We start from the raw sequence: 20,189 nt of genomic DNA, 5'->3' as shown, positions 1-20,189 counted from the left end.
TAAGACGCCAACGTACCACTCAGTATAGGCCAGGATCACTTCTTGATCCCTTCTTCAAGTTGCAGCACCTAGCTACAACTCACTCTAGGCCTATAAGCACTAAACACTCTCTAATCTTGTACTAAATTGCCTTGGATATTCACTTTAAGAACTTTGATGGCTTGGATATCTTATTAAGTGTGTATGAGCTTCCTCTAGACTCTAGTAGCATGGCACATCATTAAATGACTGAGTGGAGGGGTATTTATAGCCTCAAACCCGCCAACTAGCCGTTTTTCCAATGGCTCGAAAAAGCTATTAACACCGGATGACCCGATAAGAACAGTAGTGCCTTCAAATCCACTCCGGTTGGAACTCCACTCACTGCCTCTGTGAACACTGGACATTTCGATGTGACTTTAAATCTATCACCGGACTTTCCGGTGAGTTATCTTGAGCCATCTGAGCCTTTGCAGCCTCTCTGTGTAAAATACTCCGATGTATTCATCCGGTGTTCATTCCATTCACACCTTACCATCCGATGAGTTAAACCTTCTTTTCATTTCACCAAAAATACTCAGGTGCAACTATCTCTGTGACCACCGAACTATCCGATAAGTTGATCTTCATCCTTCAACACTTGTAGTCGTCTTTGCAAGAAATGCTCCGGTGCTATAATCCGTTGAGCATAAACCAAACACCAGACCTTCCGATGGATTAATCTTTAGTCTTCTGTACTTGCATTTTTCTCTGTAAGAAATACTCTAGTACTATCCAATGCAGATCACCAAACTATCCGGTGAGGTCCTCAATCTTCTCCCCTTTATCAGAAATACTCCGATGAGTTTAACACACAGAGCACCAAACTGTCCGATGAGACTATCAGCCTATATACATAATACTCCAGTGAATACAAACTCCTCTACACGAGACCTTCATGTGAGGTCAATTCTGTTGAGACTTCTCCAATTCAATCAAATTTTGTTCCGACTCTGATAACTTTTTGATATATTACATCTATGAAACCTACTAACATATATTTTTAACAAACATATTAATCGTAATGATTATGTTATTATTAATCACTAAAATCACAATCGTAGAATAATAGAACCATTTTTCTTACAGTTATGAAAAACAAAACATGTGCCATTCAGAGGATAAACAAGATTACTGGGCAGAAATAACAATTATGTAGTTATTGTCTCTTCACCAAGCTTGTTACAACCTTCAACAATAGTAGATACAAAATTCGGGCAACAAAACTAGATACAAGGCGTGGCAACAGCGCCATTACCATACTTGATCATGTTCATCACAGAAATACAGCAACATCGTTGATCAGAAAATACCGAATGCTAAAGGAGCACAGATAGACAACATATGGCGCTACCTCTTTTGGGGTACCCGATTAGCATATTCTAGTGCTTAGGCTTGAGCAACGTTTGGCAGAATGAACCTAGAGCGTCTGAAGCATCCAGAAGTGGAGGAAGAGTGAAAGGCGGGAGAACACCACCTTCTTGACGCTTGTTGGTCGGAGGGTTCCTGTCAAGTGTGAACGCCATTGCGGCCTGCTGCTTGTTGAGCCCGTCCATGATGCAGGAGAACGCTGCGAAGGTGACACAGCTGTGGAACATTGCTTGGGGTGCACCTGGTTTGGGAGAAGATTCAAGCGTATAAGAAGGACATCTTACAGTTCATGGTTCCAGAAAAGGATGTTTCCAAATTGATTTTCAGGTAGGTAAGTTGTAACAGCCTGGACATACGAGAACAAGACTGGGAATACACTTTTAATGCTAACTTATTATTTTGCAAGGGTGGATATGTTCGTCACATCCATTGTACTATAAGAACAAAAGCAACTGAAAAGACCAACTTGTTATATAATGTTACTATTTTAGTGCCAATGAAGATAATACTGCTATTTTAGTAATCACATTATGCTGATGAAATTGAAAATGAAATAACAGACTAGCTGAATCTAATAAGCCAAAAATTTGCCAAAGCTTCATTCCCCCTTCGTGCTCTTCTTTGTTTTCTCTTCAATTTTTGGCCTGACTGTTGGGTGTCCTACATAGCTTCGATCAATGTTTACATACTTGAACCAGGCTTTCCTTGGTTTTTTCAAGGAAAATCCATGCCTCAGTATGTTTCTTTCAGTTCAAAGAGCAGAGCTTAAGTTGAAGTCATGCAAATGGTACCAGTTTCTATTCAATAGAGTCTAATGTGCCAAATCTTAATTAGACTGTTACTCAACCACCTGCCATTTCCAACCATAAAATGAAATAATCATGTGACCTGAACATGCCAAATCCCAAAGCAAAAAACAGTTATATGGTTTGTCTTTCTTCAGATAACTAAAAGAGTGCTATAATAACTAAAGCCGAAATGTCTTTATGTATATTTAAAACATTTTAAATGATAATTGGATCTAGGACACTACAAAAGTGTGGCATTCGATGAGTAAACAATAAATTTGATTGTTTGTTGATGGACACTAGAAAAGCAAGATCATTTGCCGGAACAAATTGCCATTAAAGTAATACAAATTGAAAATTAGGAGACTAGGGCATGAAAATCCCGTCTGCCCTTCGATTCAAAACCAGTTTAGATGCCAAATCCAAACCCAAGGGCATCTTAAAAAGTTACAGGCCAAACAGCATCCAAACGAGTCCCAACTTCCAAGCCCATGGTTAATAAGTCTTTTTCATGCCTTCTCAAAATATTCTCAAATCCAAATTTAAAAAAAAATATTGAAGGGCACAGTATGTTCCCACAAATAGCCATGATTTCGTAGTGTACAATGGAGAATTACAGATTTTAGAGTCTACTCCAAGAATTGCCACACTTTAATGGTGTCCTAGAGCAAATTTTGTGAATTTTAATTATGTTAACAGCTGGTCAGATTTACAAATGAGGCCTTCATCAACCCCTGGGAGAGTAACTGAACAAAACCATGCATGCTCTGTTGTTTGCTCAGAGACACCCTCTACCAGAGAACAAGTCACTTTCCAGGTGACCAACTGGAAGGTGGATGAGCAAACTTCTTTGATTTTGGCCTAGAGTCATTTTTTGTAATTTCCTTTTGTAATGCATTATATTGAAGATCCCAGTGAGCATGATACAAGCACCACATAACGGCCTATATTCCTGTCGATGTATGAAAAGGAAGTGCATCTGAATGCACAGCATATTAATTATCAACATCATTTGCTACTAACGAATTGCTTAGCAGAGGTGAACTGCCCATATGGTAACTGTGCAAGCAAGCATTGCATTCTACATAAACAATTCAACATTATGAACAAACTACAGCACAAAAACCAAGCTAATATTACTACAGTAGCTATATCAACCACATAAAAACACTCATTTAAATGTTAAAGGTTCTCCATAAGAGCGAAATCAAGAACAACAACATCATAAATCAGGTTAGTCTGACACATAATTTATCATTGTATGCTTTAACCTTTAAGACTTTGTTGAAATAGAAGCAGGGTGCTTGGTACATACTTTAATTTAAAGTTTTGTATATGATGATTCAGCATGTAAAGAACAAGGGGATCCTGTATGGCAAGTTCATACCTATAGTCCCCAACCAGACAAGGAACTTATAGGGATACAAATTGCAAGCACTTGTATTTTGCAGACTTGTAACCTTCACAAGATTTCAATATAGCATTTTCACAATAATTTGACTCGACTTCGCAGGCTAAAAATAGGATTAGTTCTCTTCTAATTGATTCTACTACTTTCGTTACAATGCAAACTTCAAGCCAACAGAAAAGAACTTCAAAAGAGTCCCAAGAATGTCTAGAGTCAAAATAGCAAGAACAATACTGCAAAAATAATCTTCCAAGGATTTTCAGTTAACAAGGCTGCTATCAACAATCATATAGACATTCAATTTTCATACCTATAGGAACATACAGAGGAAGTTGACAGTAAACAGACAAAAGCATTTAATGAATATTCTAAGCACTATGCAGTTCTGTGGTTACTCATGGAACTAAAGTAGATATTTTAAAATATCCCCATCCATCCCACAGTAAAAAAAAGGTACAAAAATTCTTCTACAAACTAAGATAGACAGAAAAGCATGGATAGCAATAATATCTCAAAATTTTACTCAACGATAACTTGAATAGTAGATACTAGAAAAAATTAAGAGATTGAAGAAATACATCCAGCATCAATCGCAATATTTGTAATAAAAAACTGCAACAACCACCATGTAATTTTGCTAAAGATACTATTCTAAATAATACCAATGATGGTTCCACGTAGCTGTACCTGGAAAGCTCAAAGCAAGGCCTGTGCAACAACCAGCCATGCCAGCATTGATCACTGCAATGGATAGTATTTAGTTGATAATGGATATTTGCATCTTTATATGCTAACAGAGAAATGAAACTATAGTGAACTGCTGACCATCATCTTTCCCTCGCAGTCTTCTCAACAAGCACATGATGAAACTTTGAACACCAGCAAGAGCTGCAAAAGTCTAATACAAAGAAAAAGAGGTCATATGAGCAATCTTTCCTATGATAGGATAGTACAATTTCTATATCCAAAATATTTACATGAACATTATGATCAATTAACCTTGGCAGAAGATCCAGCATTGCTGAGTGAAGCCTTCATACCTTGGTTCGTGATCAAACCTTTTCCTGAAAAAGAAATCAAATAATGAAAATAAGTGAAACTTTAGAGAATAAAACTAAATGTTAAAGCACATGCCGACATACTAAGAAACCTTCGCCTGATTGCACTTTGTAAAGTAGATCATTAAATAGTGGAAGATTTAACACATATTAACTTAAAGTAAAATATAACAGAACACTTGATTGCTATCCATATTGGAAACCATAGAACAAACTAGACTAGTGGAACGACAAGAGGGTCACATGACATCATCCTATCTGTTTGTTTGGCCAGTTGCCGTGAAACCTTGGTAAATCTTGGCCGCATTTGTAGAACAGGAGGTGTAACATCAGAATTTGTCCAAGAATTGAATTACCCCCCTCCCACCATCTTTTTTTCTTTTAGGTAGGCCATGAGATTTGAATATTTCTATTTCTTTTGACACTAGATTTTCATAAAAAGAGACTTCTTGATGTTTATCGATACTTCCATACTCAGGTTGACAGTTGGACATTACTCCCCTTAGCCAACTAAGGAGTCCATTTCCATCGACCCATACAGGAGATGGAGGAGAGCTCCGGAATGGATGTGGAGTTTGAGGAGAGGCGAGGTGAACTCACCATTTTGGCCATGCCCTATTCCACCAAAGCTTTCTCCTCTGGTGAAATGTGTCTTCATCGATCTTGCCACGCTAACCTCACCAACAAGCTATCCTCTGCTGGAATGAGTTAACAACATACCAACGGTGTTTTTTCCTCAATCCCCTCCGAGTTACATGTCACCTTATCATGTTTTGGTTCCGAAAGGATTCTCCAGTGGTCAGAATAACAAATTGCAAGCATTCACTACTACCTAAAATAACCAAACAATCCCCCAGACGACAATGTGGTTGACGAATCAACCCCCGGAGTTCTATATGTACAGTTATTCAGATTGCCAATTCATCGATTGCAGAACAAATTCATAGCAATCGCATCACCCTCCCATCCTAACCTACCAGGCTACCACACAACTAACCCCATCCAGGACGATGATTCATGTTCTTCCCACAACTCCCCAAAAGAAGCCCGAATCATTCATAGGCGCGGGAGCTAACACGCCCGGAACTAACTAGTAGAGCATGACAATGAGCACACCCAAAATCAAGAATTAAAACGACCGGGGCGGGGGGGGGGGGGGGGGCGTGACAAGGAGAAGAAATGGGGAGACCGTATCCGACGAGCGAGCCGACGAAGGCACCGGCAGCGAGGTCCCCGGTGGAGCGCAGGAGGCAGACAACGGGCGCGGCGAGCGGCGTCGACGGCGGCGCGCCGAGCTCGTCCCCGTCCCAATCGCGCCCGCGCCTCGCCGACATCTCTCTTCTCTTGCTGCGCTCCCTTCTCTCTCTCGCTCCCTTCCGCTGGGCCTCAGTGTTATCTTGAGAGGGTTCATCGTTGTCGGGTGGTGGGACCGAGGGTACAGGTGGCACGTGAGGCTGTCAACTAGGCCCCACCTGACAGGAAGGTTTAGGCTCCAAGTCTGTTTGGGACAAGGAAAGCTCGATTCTTTTCCTTTGGAAAACGGAACATAACCTATGTTCATACAACTCTACTTACTCAATACTGGCTGCCCCTACATTCTACCAAAAATATAAATATTCGACATAATAGCATTAAATGCAAATACAAAGTATGAAAATATCGGTACAACATAGAAGCATCACTAAACAAATACGTCATGAGTGATGATGTAGTTTAATTTTAGACAGTATCTGAAAGAGGGCGATGAGATTATCCTCTAATTTTTCTCCTAATATCTTTATTTATTTTCATTGGTAAAACAAGTGTTATATATATAGCCGTAGCCGGAAACGAGGTAGGGAGGCTGGAGGATAAGCGTGAATGACAAAAGTGGATAAATTATTCGAATTTCGACCATAGAGCCCTAGAGCTCAAAGGTCAAGATGATTACTCACGTGATCATACGGCTAGTAGATCGAAAAACCCAACTATAATTGCGGCCTTAATTTTTGGTGGCCTTTGCCACTAAGTAGTCGCCAATATAGAGCATGAGATTTCGAGGATGAACCTCGCTTCTCGGAGTTCGATGCATCTACAAATGAAGAAGGCATACAAGACTACGGTGTCAATGTGCTCTCTACTGGTTAGCTACAGGACTCGATGTTGGTTACTTCTGGCCATGAGGACCCTGACACAAGTAATAGTGATGATAGGGCGTGATAAGAAGAGTCGAGTCCATCAAGACATCCCACACCAACATACATTCAAGATGAGCACCAACGTTGCGGGAATCGCCAGACGTTGCCTGGACGGATGATATTTTGGCTCATTGGGCTGAGAAGGTAACGAAGGTCAATTTATTTCTGGTACTAAGGCACAAAAATCCTACTCTCCAATTCAACTCAAGGGATGTTGAATACTCTAGAAGGGGAATGTTGGTTGGAGGACATTGTAAGGGTTATCATTGATGCACATCAACAGGCAGAAGCCTCTATCTTGGCAAGATCTACCACTCAGACGAGTAGCTCATGCCAAAATAGTTACGACTAAGATTCATTAGGTTAGTGGAGAGAGGCTAAACCATCCCATGAAAGGATGTGTGCCCGTGACCGGCAAGCATGCCGTACATTGCCTTCTCGATATCACTCTATGCGAGATCTATGATGCGACACAACAAATGTTGCAATAGGGTGGAACATCAAAATAGATCTCCCAGCAGGGCCAGGACAAGTTCTAGGAATCATGCTAATACAATTCCTAAAGGTTAGTGCTATGTTTCCAACTACTGGAGAAGCAAGGTGGTGGTTATTGGGTGTTAGGCATTTACACCTAACCTCCGAGCAATACACTGGAAGGAAATATTCTAATGCATCATGTCGAAAAAGTAATATGGAATTTCTAATTTGGTAGAATTCCTCGGATCTATACAACAGCTATCCAAGCTACTGGTGGGGATGAGAAATTTATGGCCAATTACCTCCCTACGACGCTTAAAGAGTCTGCCCAGTCATGATTGACCAATTTGCCTATAGAATCAGTTTACTTGTGGGAACACTTGTATGAACTTTTCTTGACTAACTTCCAAGAAACCTATTTGCGTCTTGAAAAGAAAGATGACTTGCATCACCTTTACCAAGAGAACGATGTGACTCTACGGTAGTTCATCAGGAGATTAGTAACATCAGGAATACAATTTCTGAAATTACTAACTCCTTAGTGATTTGAGCTTTCTGACGAGGAGTGTAGAACAAAAGGCTAACTGAAGATATGGCTGTGCATCTGCCTCAAATTTTCTAGGAGCTATTCAAGATGGATGATTATTGTGATGCAACTACAAAAGCGGTTGATTGGAGCCATTCCCTCAATAAGGAGGATAAGTTCCCTCAGCTTGGCCTAGAAGGTGAGACTTCCAAGTTAGCCAACAAGTGCAAGCATAAGAAGAAGGTTGATAAGGCTATGAAAAAGAAGAAGGTTGAGGCGCCAAACGTTATAGCCATAACCCATGACAATGACTTTAGGTCCCGTCATTTTCTCGATAAGGGTAAGAAACCCTCATCGGAGGAGGGCACGAGTAGTAGGCGGTGTCCTATTCACAAATCAAGTATATATAACTTGGCTACTTGTAAACATGTGGAAAAGAACTTGGGAAAAAATCCTCAAGTAGGCCTTCTAACTCTAAACCCTGACAACACGAAGAAGATGATGATATGTTGTTCCAGAGCAGTGAGCACAAAATTAGCCATATGTTTAGGGGATGTTCTACCTACAAGTCGAAGGACATTACAAGCGCATCGAATGGGAGGTTTGTGCTACAGCTCCTTTGGTGCCAAAGGTCCTCAAGTTGTCAAAAAAATGCATATTACATTCGACAAGAATGACTATCCTAACTCAATTAGTCACCCCAGTCATTATCCAATTGTGGTTCCATCAACAATTACAAGGTAAATCGAGTTCTTTGAATATCTTTTCCTTGGTGCTTTGGATGCAATGCAGGTACATAAAACAAAGATTGAACCTATGAAGCATGCCTTCCAAGCATAATCTCTAGTTCTTCTACTCCTGGTCACCTTTAGGATGCGAGAATTGCCAAATAGGAAAAAATATGTTTGGTGTGGTAGATTTCAAGATGGCATACAACGCTATTCTTGGTTAGCTAGTGCCCACTATGTGTACCAATGTGTGATGTTGTTATGGCGAAAAGGAGTCATTAAGATACATAGAGATAAGTGTATGGCTCTGAAGTGCGATAAGAAAAGCCTCGAGCTAGTTGAGCAATTGTTTTTGCATGATGTTCATTTTGTGCAGACTCAATCCAATCACTCTAGACTTAAGATAACTCCTAAGTCCAATGTTGATATCAAGACTATTCTTGATACAGATGGTGTCCCGATCTTCACGATATAGGATCACGAACAATATAACTAGCTTCAAAGAAGCCGGATAACTAGCTGCAAGCAGCTGGATTACAGTGCAACCTGGCAAATAAAACTTGAAGCTAACCACCGTCCTTAACCGGTAACCTGAATCGAGGATTCATCCAATCACACTCTCAAAGAGCCAACAAACACAGCATGGAATCAACGGACTAGGAGCACCAATTGGGAGCTAATGACGCGGCCGCTTCTGTAATCCCACGAGGAAACCACAAGAGCAAAGGGGTAGAGATCACTCTTTGAATTTGTTAGCACACAGCTGAACAAAGGGGTTTGTATTTCGATTATCAAAAGTCTGGTTACCATAGTGATACAAGGGGGTATTTATACTAGGAACAACCCTCCTAGCTAGGTGTGAAAGGTTGGTGGAGTTTCCTTGAAGATAAGCTAGCTGAAAGGTCTAAAGTCGAAGAGTCTCACGTGGTCTATTCAGCTTCTGGCAGTCTTTAGTAAATTAGCCATTACTCCTTATTGGGAAGTCAAAATGATGAACAGTTTATTGGGTGTGAAAGTAGACTTGATTATCTTTCCAACCATGTGTATTATGCATGCCGAATCATCACAGTCTTGGTCATATGACTCGTGGAAGTTGAAGCAGTTGTCACAAGACTGAGAGTACTGAAGGTTGTGGAGGCGGTCGAGGCCCCTCTTTGTGGTCGATGAGGTGGTCAATGAGATCGACCACTTCCTCTTCGTGGACGTTGTTTCTTCTTCGTGGTCGAGTATCTCGCTGCACTTCTCAGAACTGGTCGAGGATCACGCAGCGCTGCTCAGAGCTGGTCAAAGAGCACGCAATGCTACTCGGAACAACTCGAGGAGTATGCGACGCTGTTCGGAGCTAGTCGAGGATTACGTGGTGCTGCTTGTAGGCCTTTGTATTCAGAGCAATGTCCTTCTCTTCAAGTGTAAACCTTAGCAAAACAAATTTACAACATTTAGGTAGTATAAAATTCTCATCATTATTAAAGTTTAACTCAGTAAGAAGCGAGTTCACCTCTTCTTGTATCTTTTTGGCACGGCTTCGTGTAATTGGCCCTTGGACTAGGGGTTAAGAATCTTGGTTTACATGACTGGTTGGGATGTTCGCATCATCCTTCCCCTCTTGAAAAGGATTCGTCCTCGAATCTGACTCATCTTCAGCAATGAAGGGTGACAAATCAGTGATATTGAATGTTGTGCTTACACCATATTCTTCAGGAAGCGCAATCTTGTAAGCATTGTCATTGACTTTGGCCAAGACTTTGAATGGTCCATCTGCTTGAGGCATTAACTTGGATTTATGCTTGTCTGGAAAGCGTTCCTTGCGTAGATGTACCCAAACCAGATCACCCGGCTGAAAAGTCAGCTTCTAGCGATGCTTGTTGGCCTTCGCAACATAGCATTTTTTTTTCTTCTTAATTTATTTCTTAGTCTTTTCATGTATCTTCTTGACATATGCAGCACGCTTTGAGGCTTCCATGTTACTCCTTTTCTGCAATGGTAGAGGTAGCAAATCGATAGGAGCAATCGGTTTGAATCCATATACAATTTCAAATGGACACATGTTAGTGGTAGAGTGTACTGCCCTGTTATAAGCAAATTCCACATGTGGTAAGCATTCTTCCCAGTCTTTCAAGTTCTTCTTGATCACCGTTCGCAGAAGCATTCAAAGTGTTCTATTCACCACCTCAGTTTGCTCATCCGTTTGTGGGTGACATGTTGTGGAAAACAGCAACTTTGTTCCAAGTTTTGCCCACAACATCTTCCAAAAGTAGCTCAATAATTTCGTGTCGCGATCTGAAACAATTGTCTTTGGCATCCCATGTAATCTCACAATTTCCCTAAAAAATAGATTTGCTATATGGGAAGCATCGTCGCTTTTATGACACGGTATAAAATGAGCCATCTTTGAGAATCTATCAACAACAACAAAAATGAAATCCCTTCCCCTCTTAGTTCTAGGTAATCCCAACACAAAATTCATACTAATGTCCTCCCAAGGAACACTCAGAACAGGAGGTGGAATATATAAACCATGGGGTTTCAGTTTTGACTTAGCTTTGTGGAATGTGACGCAGCGCTGCACAAATCTCTCAACATCTCTTCTCATCTTTGGCCAATAGAAATGGTTGGCCAGTAACTCATAGGTCTTATCACATCCAAAGTGACCCATTAATCCACGTGCATGTGCTTCCTGAAACTCCCATCCTTTCCCATTTTTACATTGCGCATATGGTTCTGAAAATTCAGAGTCTCTACCATACAATCTTTCAAACTCTCTAGGCTAGGCACCTTCACCTCTAGCTGATTCAACAAGATATTTTTACAAGACAAAGCATCAGCCACAAGATTGTCCTTACCTTTCTTGTATCTCACAACATATGAGGAAGTTTCTATGAACTCAACCCACTTGGCATGTCTACGGTTCAGTTTAGCTTGGCCCTTCAAGTACTTTAAAGCCTCAAGATCTGAACGAATAACAAATTCTTTTGGCCACAAGTAGTGTTGCCAAGTTTCAAGTACTTGAACCAAAGCATACAACTCTTTATCATATATGGAATAATTCAATTGTGCACCTCCTAATTTTTCACTGAAGTATGCTACAGGTTTTCCTTCTTGCATGAGCACACCTCCTATACCAATTCCACTAGCATCACATTCAACTTCAAAAGTTTTAGTGAAATCAGGTAAAATCAATAAAGGTGCTTTGGTCAAACATTTCTTTAGTTCTTGAAAAGCATGTTCTTGTGATTCTCCCCATTCAAATGCAACACCTTTCTTTATCAATTCATTCAAGGGTGCAGCTAGGGTACTGAAATCTCTCACAAATCTCCTATAAAAACCAGCAAGATGATGAAAACTTCTTACCTGGCTTATATTCACAGGTGTTAGCCAATCCTTGATTGCCTTCACCTTTGATTCATCCACTTCAATCCCCTTTCCTGAAACAACAAAGCCAAAAAAACACAACCTATTTTATACAGAAGGTGCAGTTCTCAAGGTTAGCGAATAATCTTTCTTTTCTAAACACATCCAAGACTTGCCAAAGATGATCAACATGCTCCTTAAAAGACTTGTTGTAAATTAGGATATCATAAAAGTAAACCACAACAAATTTACCAATGAAAGATCTCAAAACATGGTTCATTAATCTCATGAAAGTGCTAGGAACATTAGTCAAACAAAGGAATAACTAACCATTCATACAGTCCAAACTTTGTTTTGAAAGCAGTTTTCCATTCATCGTCAATTTTCATTCTTATTTGATGGTAACCACTTCTCAAATAAATTTTAGTGAATATTATGGAACCACTCAACTCATCTAGCATATCATCTAGCCTAGGAATAGAGTGATGATAGCGAACAGTGATATTATTTATGGCTCTACAATCTACACACATCCTCCATGAACCATCTTTCTTTGGCACCAAGATCACATGAACATCACAAGGACTTAAACTTTCACGTACATAACCTTTATTTAAAAGTTCTTGCACTTGCCTTTGAATCTCCTTTGTTTCTTTGGGGTTGGTGCGGTATGGTGGTCGATTTGGTAGTCCAGCACCCGGAATGAGATCGATTTGATGTTCAATGCCACGCAAAGGAGGAAGTCCAGCTGGGGTTTCCTTTGGAAACACATCTTCATAGTCTTGCAAAAGATGAGACACAGCACTAGGAAGAGATGCTATATCGTTAGCTGAAAGCAATATATCTTTGTACACAAGTACAAAGAGTACTTGATCTGGGCGAGTCCTCACATTTCTTATTTCAGATTTGTTGGCTAACATGACTAGATTCTCTCCCTCTCTTTTCTTTTTATCTCTCACATTTGGTTTGTGGCTCTCACTCCCCGAATTGTGGGTGGCACTCAGATTATTCTTTTTTCCTTTTTCTCGCTCACTCTCCACTTTTACTTCCAAACTCTTTTGCAAATGTTTAGTCATGATTTGCTAAGGGGTCATGGGCTTAAATAACAAATGTTTGCTTTTCCACTTGAGAGTGTAGTGGTTGGCGCGTCCATAATGAAGGGATGAATGATCGTATTGCCAAGGCCTTCCCAACAGCAGATGGCACACTGTCATGGGCACAACATCACACTCTACAATATCAATATATTCACCAATCTTGAATGGAACTTCTACCCTATATGCAATCTTGATATCTCCTGAATCATTCAACCATTGCACATGGTATGGGTGTGGATGCCGCAACAGCTTCAAATCAAGCTTTTCGATCATCTCTTTACTTGCAAGATTATGGCAACTCCCGCCATCAATGATTACCTTGACAACCTTGCCCTCAACCTTGGCTCTTGTTTGAAACAAATTATGACGTTGTCCATTTTCAGCTTCCTTCAGCTGCACACTCAATATTTGAGCCACAACAAGAGCAACACCACTCTCATATTCACATGTTGTTGGATCCTCATTTTCAGGGGCATCATCATCTTCAACATCTTGCTCTTCTTCACTAGCTGATTCATACTCGCCATTCTCATTCACAAGTATGGTGCGGTTATTTGGACACTCTTTTATAACATGTCCACGTCCTCCATACTTGAAGCATTGAATTCCACTACTCTTAGTTGTATAACCCATGGAAGAAGTGGTGGATGTTGTAGGTTTACTGCTCTAACTTGCAGCAATGATTTCTTTTCCACGATGAGCATTGGAACATACACCATCACTCGAGCGTGTAACGGTTCCTCGAGTTGCAGTAAACCATGAGGCATTCTTGCTTGTATTGGCTGCAACTCTAGTGCTATAAGGGCTGACTTTGCTTGACTTCGCATCTTGCTGCAATTGACGCTCGGCCTTGCTTGCTTGATGCACTAGTTCGACCAAATTTTGATATGGCTGAACTTCAACAATACGTTGAATATTATGGTGTAAACCTGACTTAAACCGTGCCATAGATTGTTCTTCATGCTCATTTATATTAGCCCTGATAATAGCCTTCTCCATTTATTTGTAATATTCTTCAATGGAGAGATTACCTTGCTTCAAATTCTGCAGCTTATTAAAAAGATCACGCCGATAATTCCTCGGCACAAATCGACCTCTCATTTCTCTTTTTATTTCAATCCATGAGACAATAGCAGGTATCCCACATCCTCTCCATCACGGATAACTTGCTCCCACTAGATTAGAGCATAATAATCGAACTCGAGAGAAGCCATTGCCAACTTCTTTTCTTCTGAATAGTTATGCATGCGAAATACCTTATCAACTTTCAGCTCACATATGAGATAAGCTTCAGGATCAGATCCTCCATCAAATTTAGGCATGGTAAATTTCAATTTACCAAACCTCTCTTCCTGGGGTTGATTACGTGCTCGATTGCCTTGACGTCGATCTCTTCTTCTTCTTCATGATCATTGTTCACTCGACCATGACCTCTTCCCCTGCCATGCACATCATTGTTTCCATGTTCTGGACGTGGTGGTCGATGACCATGGAAAGCATCATGTTTTTGTTGTTGTCTTGCATGCTAGGCAATAGCTTCTGCATCGGTTTCATCAACTTCCTCAGATTGATTACTCTCACTATCAAAGGCTCGTTAATGACCACGAACAAGATTCATGAGGGCTTGAATGTCTTCTGAGCTCCTCTCTAGTTTCTCCTCCAAGCTTTGCTTCAACTCATTGAATTGAGCAAGAGACACACATTCCTCCGGATTAATCACCATCTTTTCTTCACAGTTAGTGATACTCGAGTAGAAAAATGTGTGGAATAGGAGTATGTGGAATCGCACAACCTCACCATCTCTTACCAACCCAAACTCTTATGTTCTCCCTGCAGATTACAGAAGTAAATGTGTGGTGGTACAAGTGATGGTTAAGCGAATACATGACCAGATTTTGGTTTACAGAGGCTTGTTTGTGGAGCTAGGTGGGGAGTTGATGCACAAGGAGCAATCTGAATTCTAGTTATTGTAAAGCTAAGTAACAATCCAAACTAGAGTTCAATGCCTACTGTTGATCACAAGATATGAATGAAATATATGGATCAACTCACACACAAAGAAAATTCAGATTTAATACAAACAAGGAGTATGCTCGGGATGCAAGTGTTGCGATCAAACCTAAGCAAAATTTTGCATCAAAGAAAAGATAGCAAACTGGTCGAGCACTTGAGGGACAGTTTTCACTCTGCACCTTTGACAAAAAGGATTACAACTATTTGCACAACTTGATTTGATGTTTTACGCACTTGTACAAACTGATCTTTCTCACTTCTTTTGCTAATTTTTCTTTTTTTAGTAACTTTCTTTTTTTTTTACACTTTAGTACCACAAGACCAGATATACGACTAGCACAAATTAGAAGATAAAATCCAACACAATCAGCAGCTAGAACTTGATGGGATCAAAGTTTTCACAAAGGATGAACTTGGTCTCTAACTTTTTACTTATGGATATGAAACAACGCAAAAATATAGAACACAAAAGACACATGAAGGATGGATGATCAGCAACTAAAACAAAGACTCTAATGGATAGAAACTTAACTAAACTCACCAAAATAACAGATACAAAAACAAAATGTTATTATTATTATTTTGTTGGCTTTTTAGTGGATAGAACGAACACAAAATATATATAGGTAGGGATAAACGATCCTACCGAGGCAACAGAGGCTCTCATACCAGATGAAACTGATGGTGTCCCGATCTTCACGATATAGGATCACGAACAATATAACTAGCTTCAAAGAAGCCAGATAACTAGCTGCAAGCAGCTGGATTACAGTGCAACCTGGCAAATAAAACTCGAAGCTAACCACCGTCCTTAACCGGTAACCTGAATCGAGGATTCATCCAATCACACTCTCAAAGAGCCAACAAACACAGCATGGAATCAACGGACTAGGAGCACCAATTGGGAGCTAATGACGCGGCCGCTTCTGTAATCCCACGAGGAAACCACAAGAGCAAAGGGGTAGAGATCACTATTTGAATTTGTTAGCACACAGCTGAACAAAGGGGTTTGTATTTCGATTATCAAAAGTCCGGTTACCATAGTGATACAAGGGGGTATTTATACTAGGAACAACCCTCCTATCTAGGTGTGAAAGGTTGGTGGAGTTTCCTTGAAGATAAGCTAGTTGAAAGGTCTAAAGTCGAAGAGTCTCACGTGGTCTATTCAGCTTCTGGCAGTCTTTAGTAAATTAGCCATTACTCCTTATTGGGAAGTCAAAATGATGAACAATTTATTGGGTGTGAAAGTAGACTTGATTATCTTTCCAACTATGTGTATTATGCATACCGAATCATCACAGGAATGGTCACATGACTCATGGAATTTGAAGCAGTTATCACAAGATTGAGAGTGTTGAAGGTTGTGGAGGCGGTCGAGGCCTCCTCTTTGTGGTCGATGAGGTGGTTGACGAGATTGACCACTTCCTCTTCGTGGTCACTGTTTCTTCTTCATGGTCGAGTATCTCGCTGTACTGCTCAGAACTAGTCGAGGATCACGCGGCGCTGCTCAGAGCTAGTCGAAGAGCACGCGACGCTACTCGGAACTGGTTGAGGATTACGTGGCGCTGCTCATAGGCCTTTGTATCTAGAGCAATGTCCTTCTATTCAGGTGTAAAACTTAGCAAAACAAATTTACAACATTTAGGTAGTATAAAATTCTCATCATTATTAAAGTTTAACTCAATAAGAAGCGAGTTCACCTCTTGTTGTATCTTTTTGGCACGGCTTCGTGTAATCGGCCCTTGGACTAGGGGTGAAGCATCTTGGTTTACATGACTGGTTGGGATGTCCGCATCAATTTCGTTGGTCCCAGTATATATATCCAAGTCTGTCTAGATAGGCTCTACTCTGGATCCTAGATAGAAACTCAAGCTCATCACCTTTCTTCAGGCAAATGCACATGTGTTCACATGGCTGCCATCTGACATGCACGAAATGCCCAGGGAGATGATTGGGCACATGCTAGCTATTTAGCCTGAATCAAAACCTATTTGGCAAAAACTCCATCATTTCTCTAGTGATTGTCGAGTGGCAATTCAATTGAAGGTCAAACTCCTCAAGTTCTACCAACCATTTAGCTATTATCCCAATTATAGAGAATGTCTCCCAGCAGAAAGGTAGATGCAACAGCAATCTTATGCGATTGAAAATAATGTCAATATCTTACAAGAAATCATAAGGACAACATAGAGAAGGTTTTTGTATCTAAGGATAGTGTACCTTGGATCCATAAAAAACTTTGCTTCCATAATATACCAACCTTTGAATGAGCTCCCGTTTCTCAACCATCTGCCGTTCAAGCACGAGTACTGCACTGATGGCTTGTGGCATGGCCCCGATGTATAGTAATAGCTCTTATCCTATATGAGGTGAGGTTAGCAAAGAGAAGAAAGATATCTATTGAGGTCATGGAATGCCGACATTGCTTGCTCGGTCCACTTGAAACCATCATGATTCCTTAGAAGCTTAAAGAAAGGCAGTCATTTTTCACCTAACCTGGATATAAAACAACTCAGCATAGCTATGCATCCTGTTAACCTTTAGACTTCCTTTGTTGTGCTTAGAGATCTCATATCCTTGATAGCTTTTATCTTCTTGGGGTTGACCTCGATGCCTCGACTGGACACTAAGAACCTAAGTAGCTTTCCTAAGGAAACTCTGAAAACACACTTCTTAGGATTCAACATCATCCAATGTTTTTTAAGGTGGTCAAAGGTTTCTCACAAATCAACGAGTAAATCCTCTTTGACCTTGCTCATAATAACTATATCATCAACATATGCCTCTAGATCCCTTCCGATTTGACTATCAAAAGTAATATAAACACAGTATTGGTAAGTTGCACCTGGACTCTTTAAAGAAAAAAAAACATCTTTACATAGCAATAAACTCCAAAAGGCATGCTAAAGGAGGTTTTCTCTTCATCTTCCTTACACATGCATTTACACTCTTTAATTCATAGGAGTTGAAAAGTAACCTTCGGGTAGGCCTTATTTAGGTTGGTGAAGTCCACACACATTCATCACTTGTTGTTGGCCTTCTTCACCATCATAGGATTGGCCAACCACTCGAGGTGAATGACTTCTAGTATAAAGCTTGCTAGTTGAGTTATCATCAGATTAACATGTGTAAAGAAGATGAGGAGAAAACCTCTTTCAGCATGCCTTTAGGAGTTTATTGTTATGTAAAGATGCATTTTGCTTTAAAGAGTGCAGATGCAACATACCAATAGTGTTTTTGGATTACTTTTGATAGTCAAATCAGAAAGAATCTAGAGGCATACATTGATGATATAGTTGTTAAGAGCAAGGTCAAAGAGGACCTATTCGCTGATTTGCGAGAAACCATTGACAACCTTAGAAAACATTGGATGATGTTGAATCCTAAGAAGTGTGTTTTCAGAGTTTCCTTAGGAAAGTTGCCAAGGTTCTTAGTGTCTAGTTGATGCATCAAGGTTAACCCCAAAAATATTAAAACTATCAAGGATATGAGCCTCCAAGCACAACAAAGGAAGTCCAAAGGATAACCGGATGCATGGTTGTGTTGAGTCATTTTATATCCCTATTAGGCGAAAAAGGATTACCTTTCTTTAAGCTTCTAAGAAATCATGAAGATTTAAAGTGGACTGAGCAAGTAGTGTTGACATTCCAGGACCTCAAGAGATATCTTTCTTCTCTTCTCATTTAACCTCACCTAATACAAGAGAAGAGCTATTACTATACATCGAGGCCATGCCACAAGCCATAAGTGTAGTACTCGTGGTTGAACGTCAGATGGTAATGAAGTGGGATCTCATTTAGAGGCCGGTGTATTATGTAAGAAATTTTTTGGACGGGCCTAAGGTATGTTATCCTTAGGTGTAAAAACTTCTCTATGTTGTGTCCTTATGATTTCCCATTAGCTTCGACATTATTTTCAATCGCATAAGATCACTGTTGCATCTACCTTCCTGCTAAGAGACATTCTCCGTAATCAGGAGAATAGCTAAGTGGTCTGCAGAACTTGGGGAGTTTGACCTTCATTTTATTCCCTGAACAGCTGTTAAATCCCAAGTGCTAATCAACTTTGATGTCGAAAGTTTAAACCTTATGCCTAATCATGAACACTAGCATGAAGTCTAGTTGCAGTGGACAAAGCATTTTGTTGGCTTGGCTGGGGTAATTTTGATATTGCCAACAAAGGAAACCTTGAGTATGCCCTTTAAATTGATTTTTCTACCATGAGAAACATGGCAGAATATGAAGGATGGCTGGCTAGTCTCTAAGTAGCTATTTCGCTCAGAATTCAATGACTTCTTGTGAAGGGAGATTCACAGCTAGAAGTGAATCAAGTCAAGAAGGAATATAAATGTTCCGACCCAACCATGGATGCATACCTTTCAGAGGTCAGGAAGCTTGAACAACATTTCATCATACTAGAAGTACAATACATTCTGAGAAGGGATAATTTCCTAGACGATGGGCTAACAGGCTAGCTTCCTCGCAATCCTGAGTACCTTTTAGAGTTTTTATGGAAAAACTTTTGATGTTGTCTATATTGCACAGCATCGAGATAGAGGAGGGAGTGTCTGTGCCTAATTAGGACATAACACTCAAGGTATGACAAAGCATTGATACTTCATCCGAGGTGTTGCAAAGAGATGTCACCTCATTCAAGGTAACACAAAGCATCATTGCGTTGCTCAAGTATGAAGAAACATGGATGAATGCCATACTCTATCTATGGCGCCCTCTACCGAAGAGAAGCTAGTGCAGTCTTGTGTAAGTGCATCTCTTAGACGCATGGTAAGAGATTACTTAATGAAATCCATGGAGGCATTTGTGGAGCTCATGCTTCCTTCTAAACTCTGGTTGGAAAGGCCTTTAGGAAAGGTTTCTATTAGCCTACATCCCTCCATGATGTGAACAAATTGTCAAAAAGTGTGAAAAATGTTGATTTTACAACCGATAGGTTCACCGACGTGCTCAGGCACTACAAACAATTCCTGTACCTTGACATTTCGCTACCTGGGGGTTAGACATTGTGGGACTGTTGCTCAGAGCCATGAGAGGTTTAAAATACCTATTTATAGGCATTGATACATTTACAAAGTGGATTGAGATAGAATAAGTAGATAATATTACCATGAATGTTGCCAAACAATTTATCTCGAGGAATGTGGTGACTCGATTTGGAGT

General features: G+C 40.2%; 1 protein-coding gene across 2 annotated transcripts; it reads right to left on the bottom strand.

Annotated features, from left to right (window-relative positions):
• Nucleotides 1-1,177: 1,177 nt before the first annotated feature.
• On the bottom strand, nucleotides 1,178-6,040 carry LOC133903600 (mitochondrial import inner membrane translocase subunit TIM22-3-like). 2 transcript variants are annotated; one of them, XM_062345019.1, is made up of 5 exons: nucleotides 5,833-6,040; nucleotides 4,585-4,649; nucleotides 4,411-4,483; nucleotides 4,273-4,326; nucleotides 1,178-1,630 (listed from the first exon to the last, which is right to left on the bottom strand). In XM_062345019.1, exons 1-5 carry the CDS (start codon nucleotides 5,975-5,977, stop codon nucleotides 1,401-1,403), a joined length of 567 nt encoding a protein of 188 aa, XP_062201003.1. In that variant the 5' UTR covers nucleotides 5,978-6,040; the 3' UTR covers nucleotides 1,178-1,400. The 2 variants fall into 2 exon arrangements, with proteins under 2 accessions (XP_062201003.1, XP_062201004.1); XM_062345020.1 differs by lacking the exon at nucleotides 5,833-6,040 and adding an exon at nucleotides 5,244-5,787.
• Between the last annotated feature and the right edge of the window lie 14,149 nt (nucleotides 6,041-20,189).

Source organism: Phragmites australis, chromosome 21 (genome assembly GCF_958298935.1).
Source record: "Phragmites australis chromosome 21, lpPhrAust1.1, whole genome shotgun sequence".
Classification (NCBI taxonomy): domain Eukaryota; kingdom Viridiplantae; phylum Streptophyta; class Magnoliopsida; order Poales; family Poaceae; genus Phragmites; species Phragmites australis.
This window is presented reverse-complemented; position numbering and strand designations above follow the sequence as displayed.

Excerpts from the sequence above, each read along its gene's own strand:
- LOC133903600 (XM_062345019.1), bottom strand. The coding sequence starts at position 5,977 with ATGTCGGCGAGGCGCGGGCGCGATTGGGACGGGGACGAGCTCGGCGCG. Across the intron at positions 4,650-5,832 it reads CGGCTCGCTCGTCGGATACG|GAAAAGGTTTGATCACGAAC; the intron begins GTCTCCCCATTT and ends TTTCTTTTTCAG. Across the intron at positions 4,327-4,410 it reads ACTGCGAGGGAAAGATGATG|TGATCAATGCTGGCATGGCT; the intron begins GTCAGCAGTTCA and ends TATCCATTGCAG.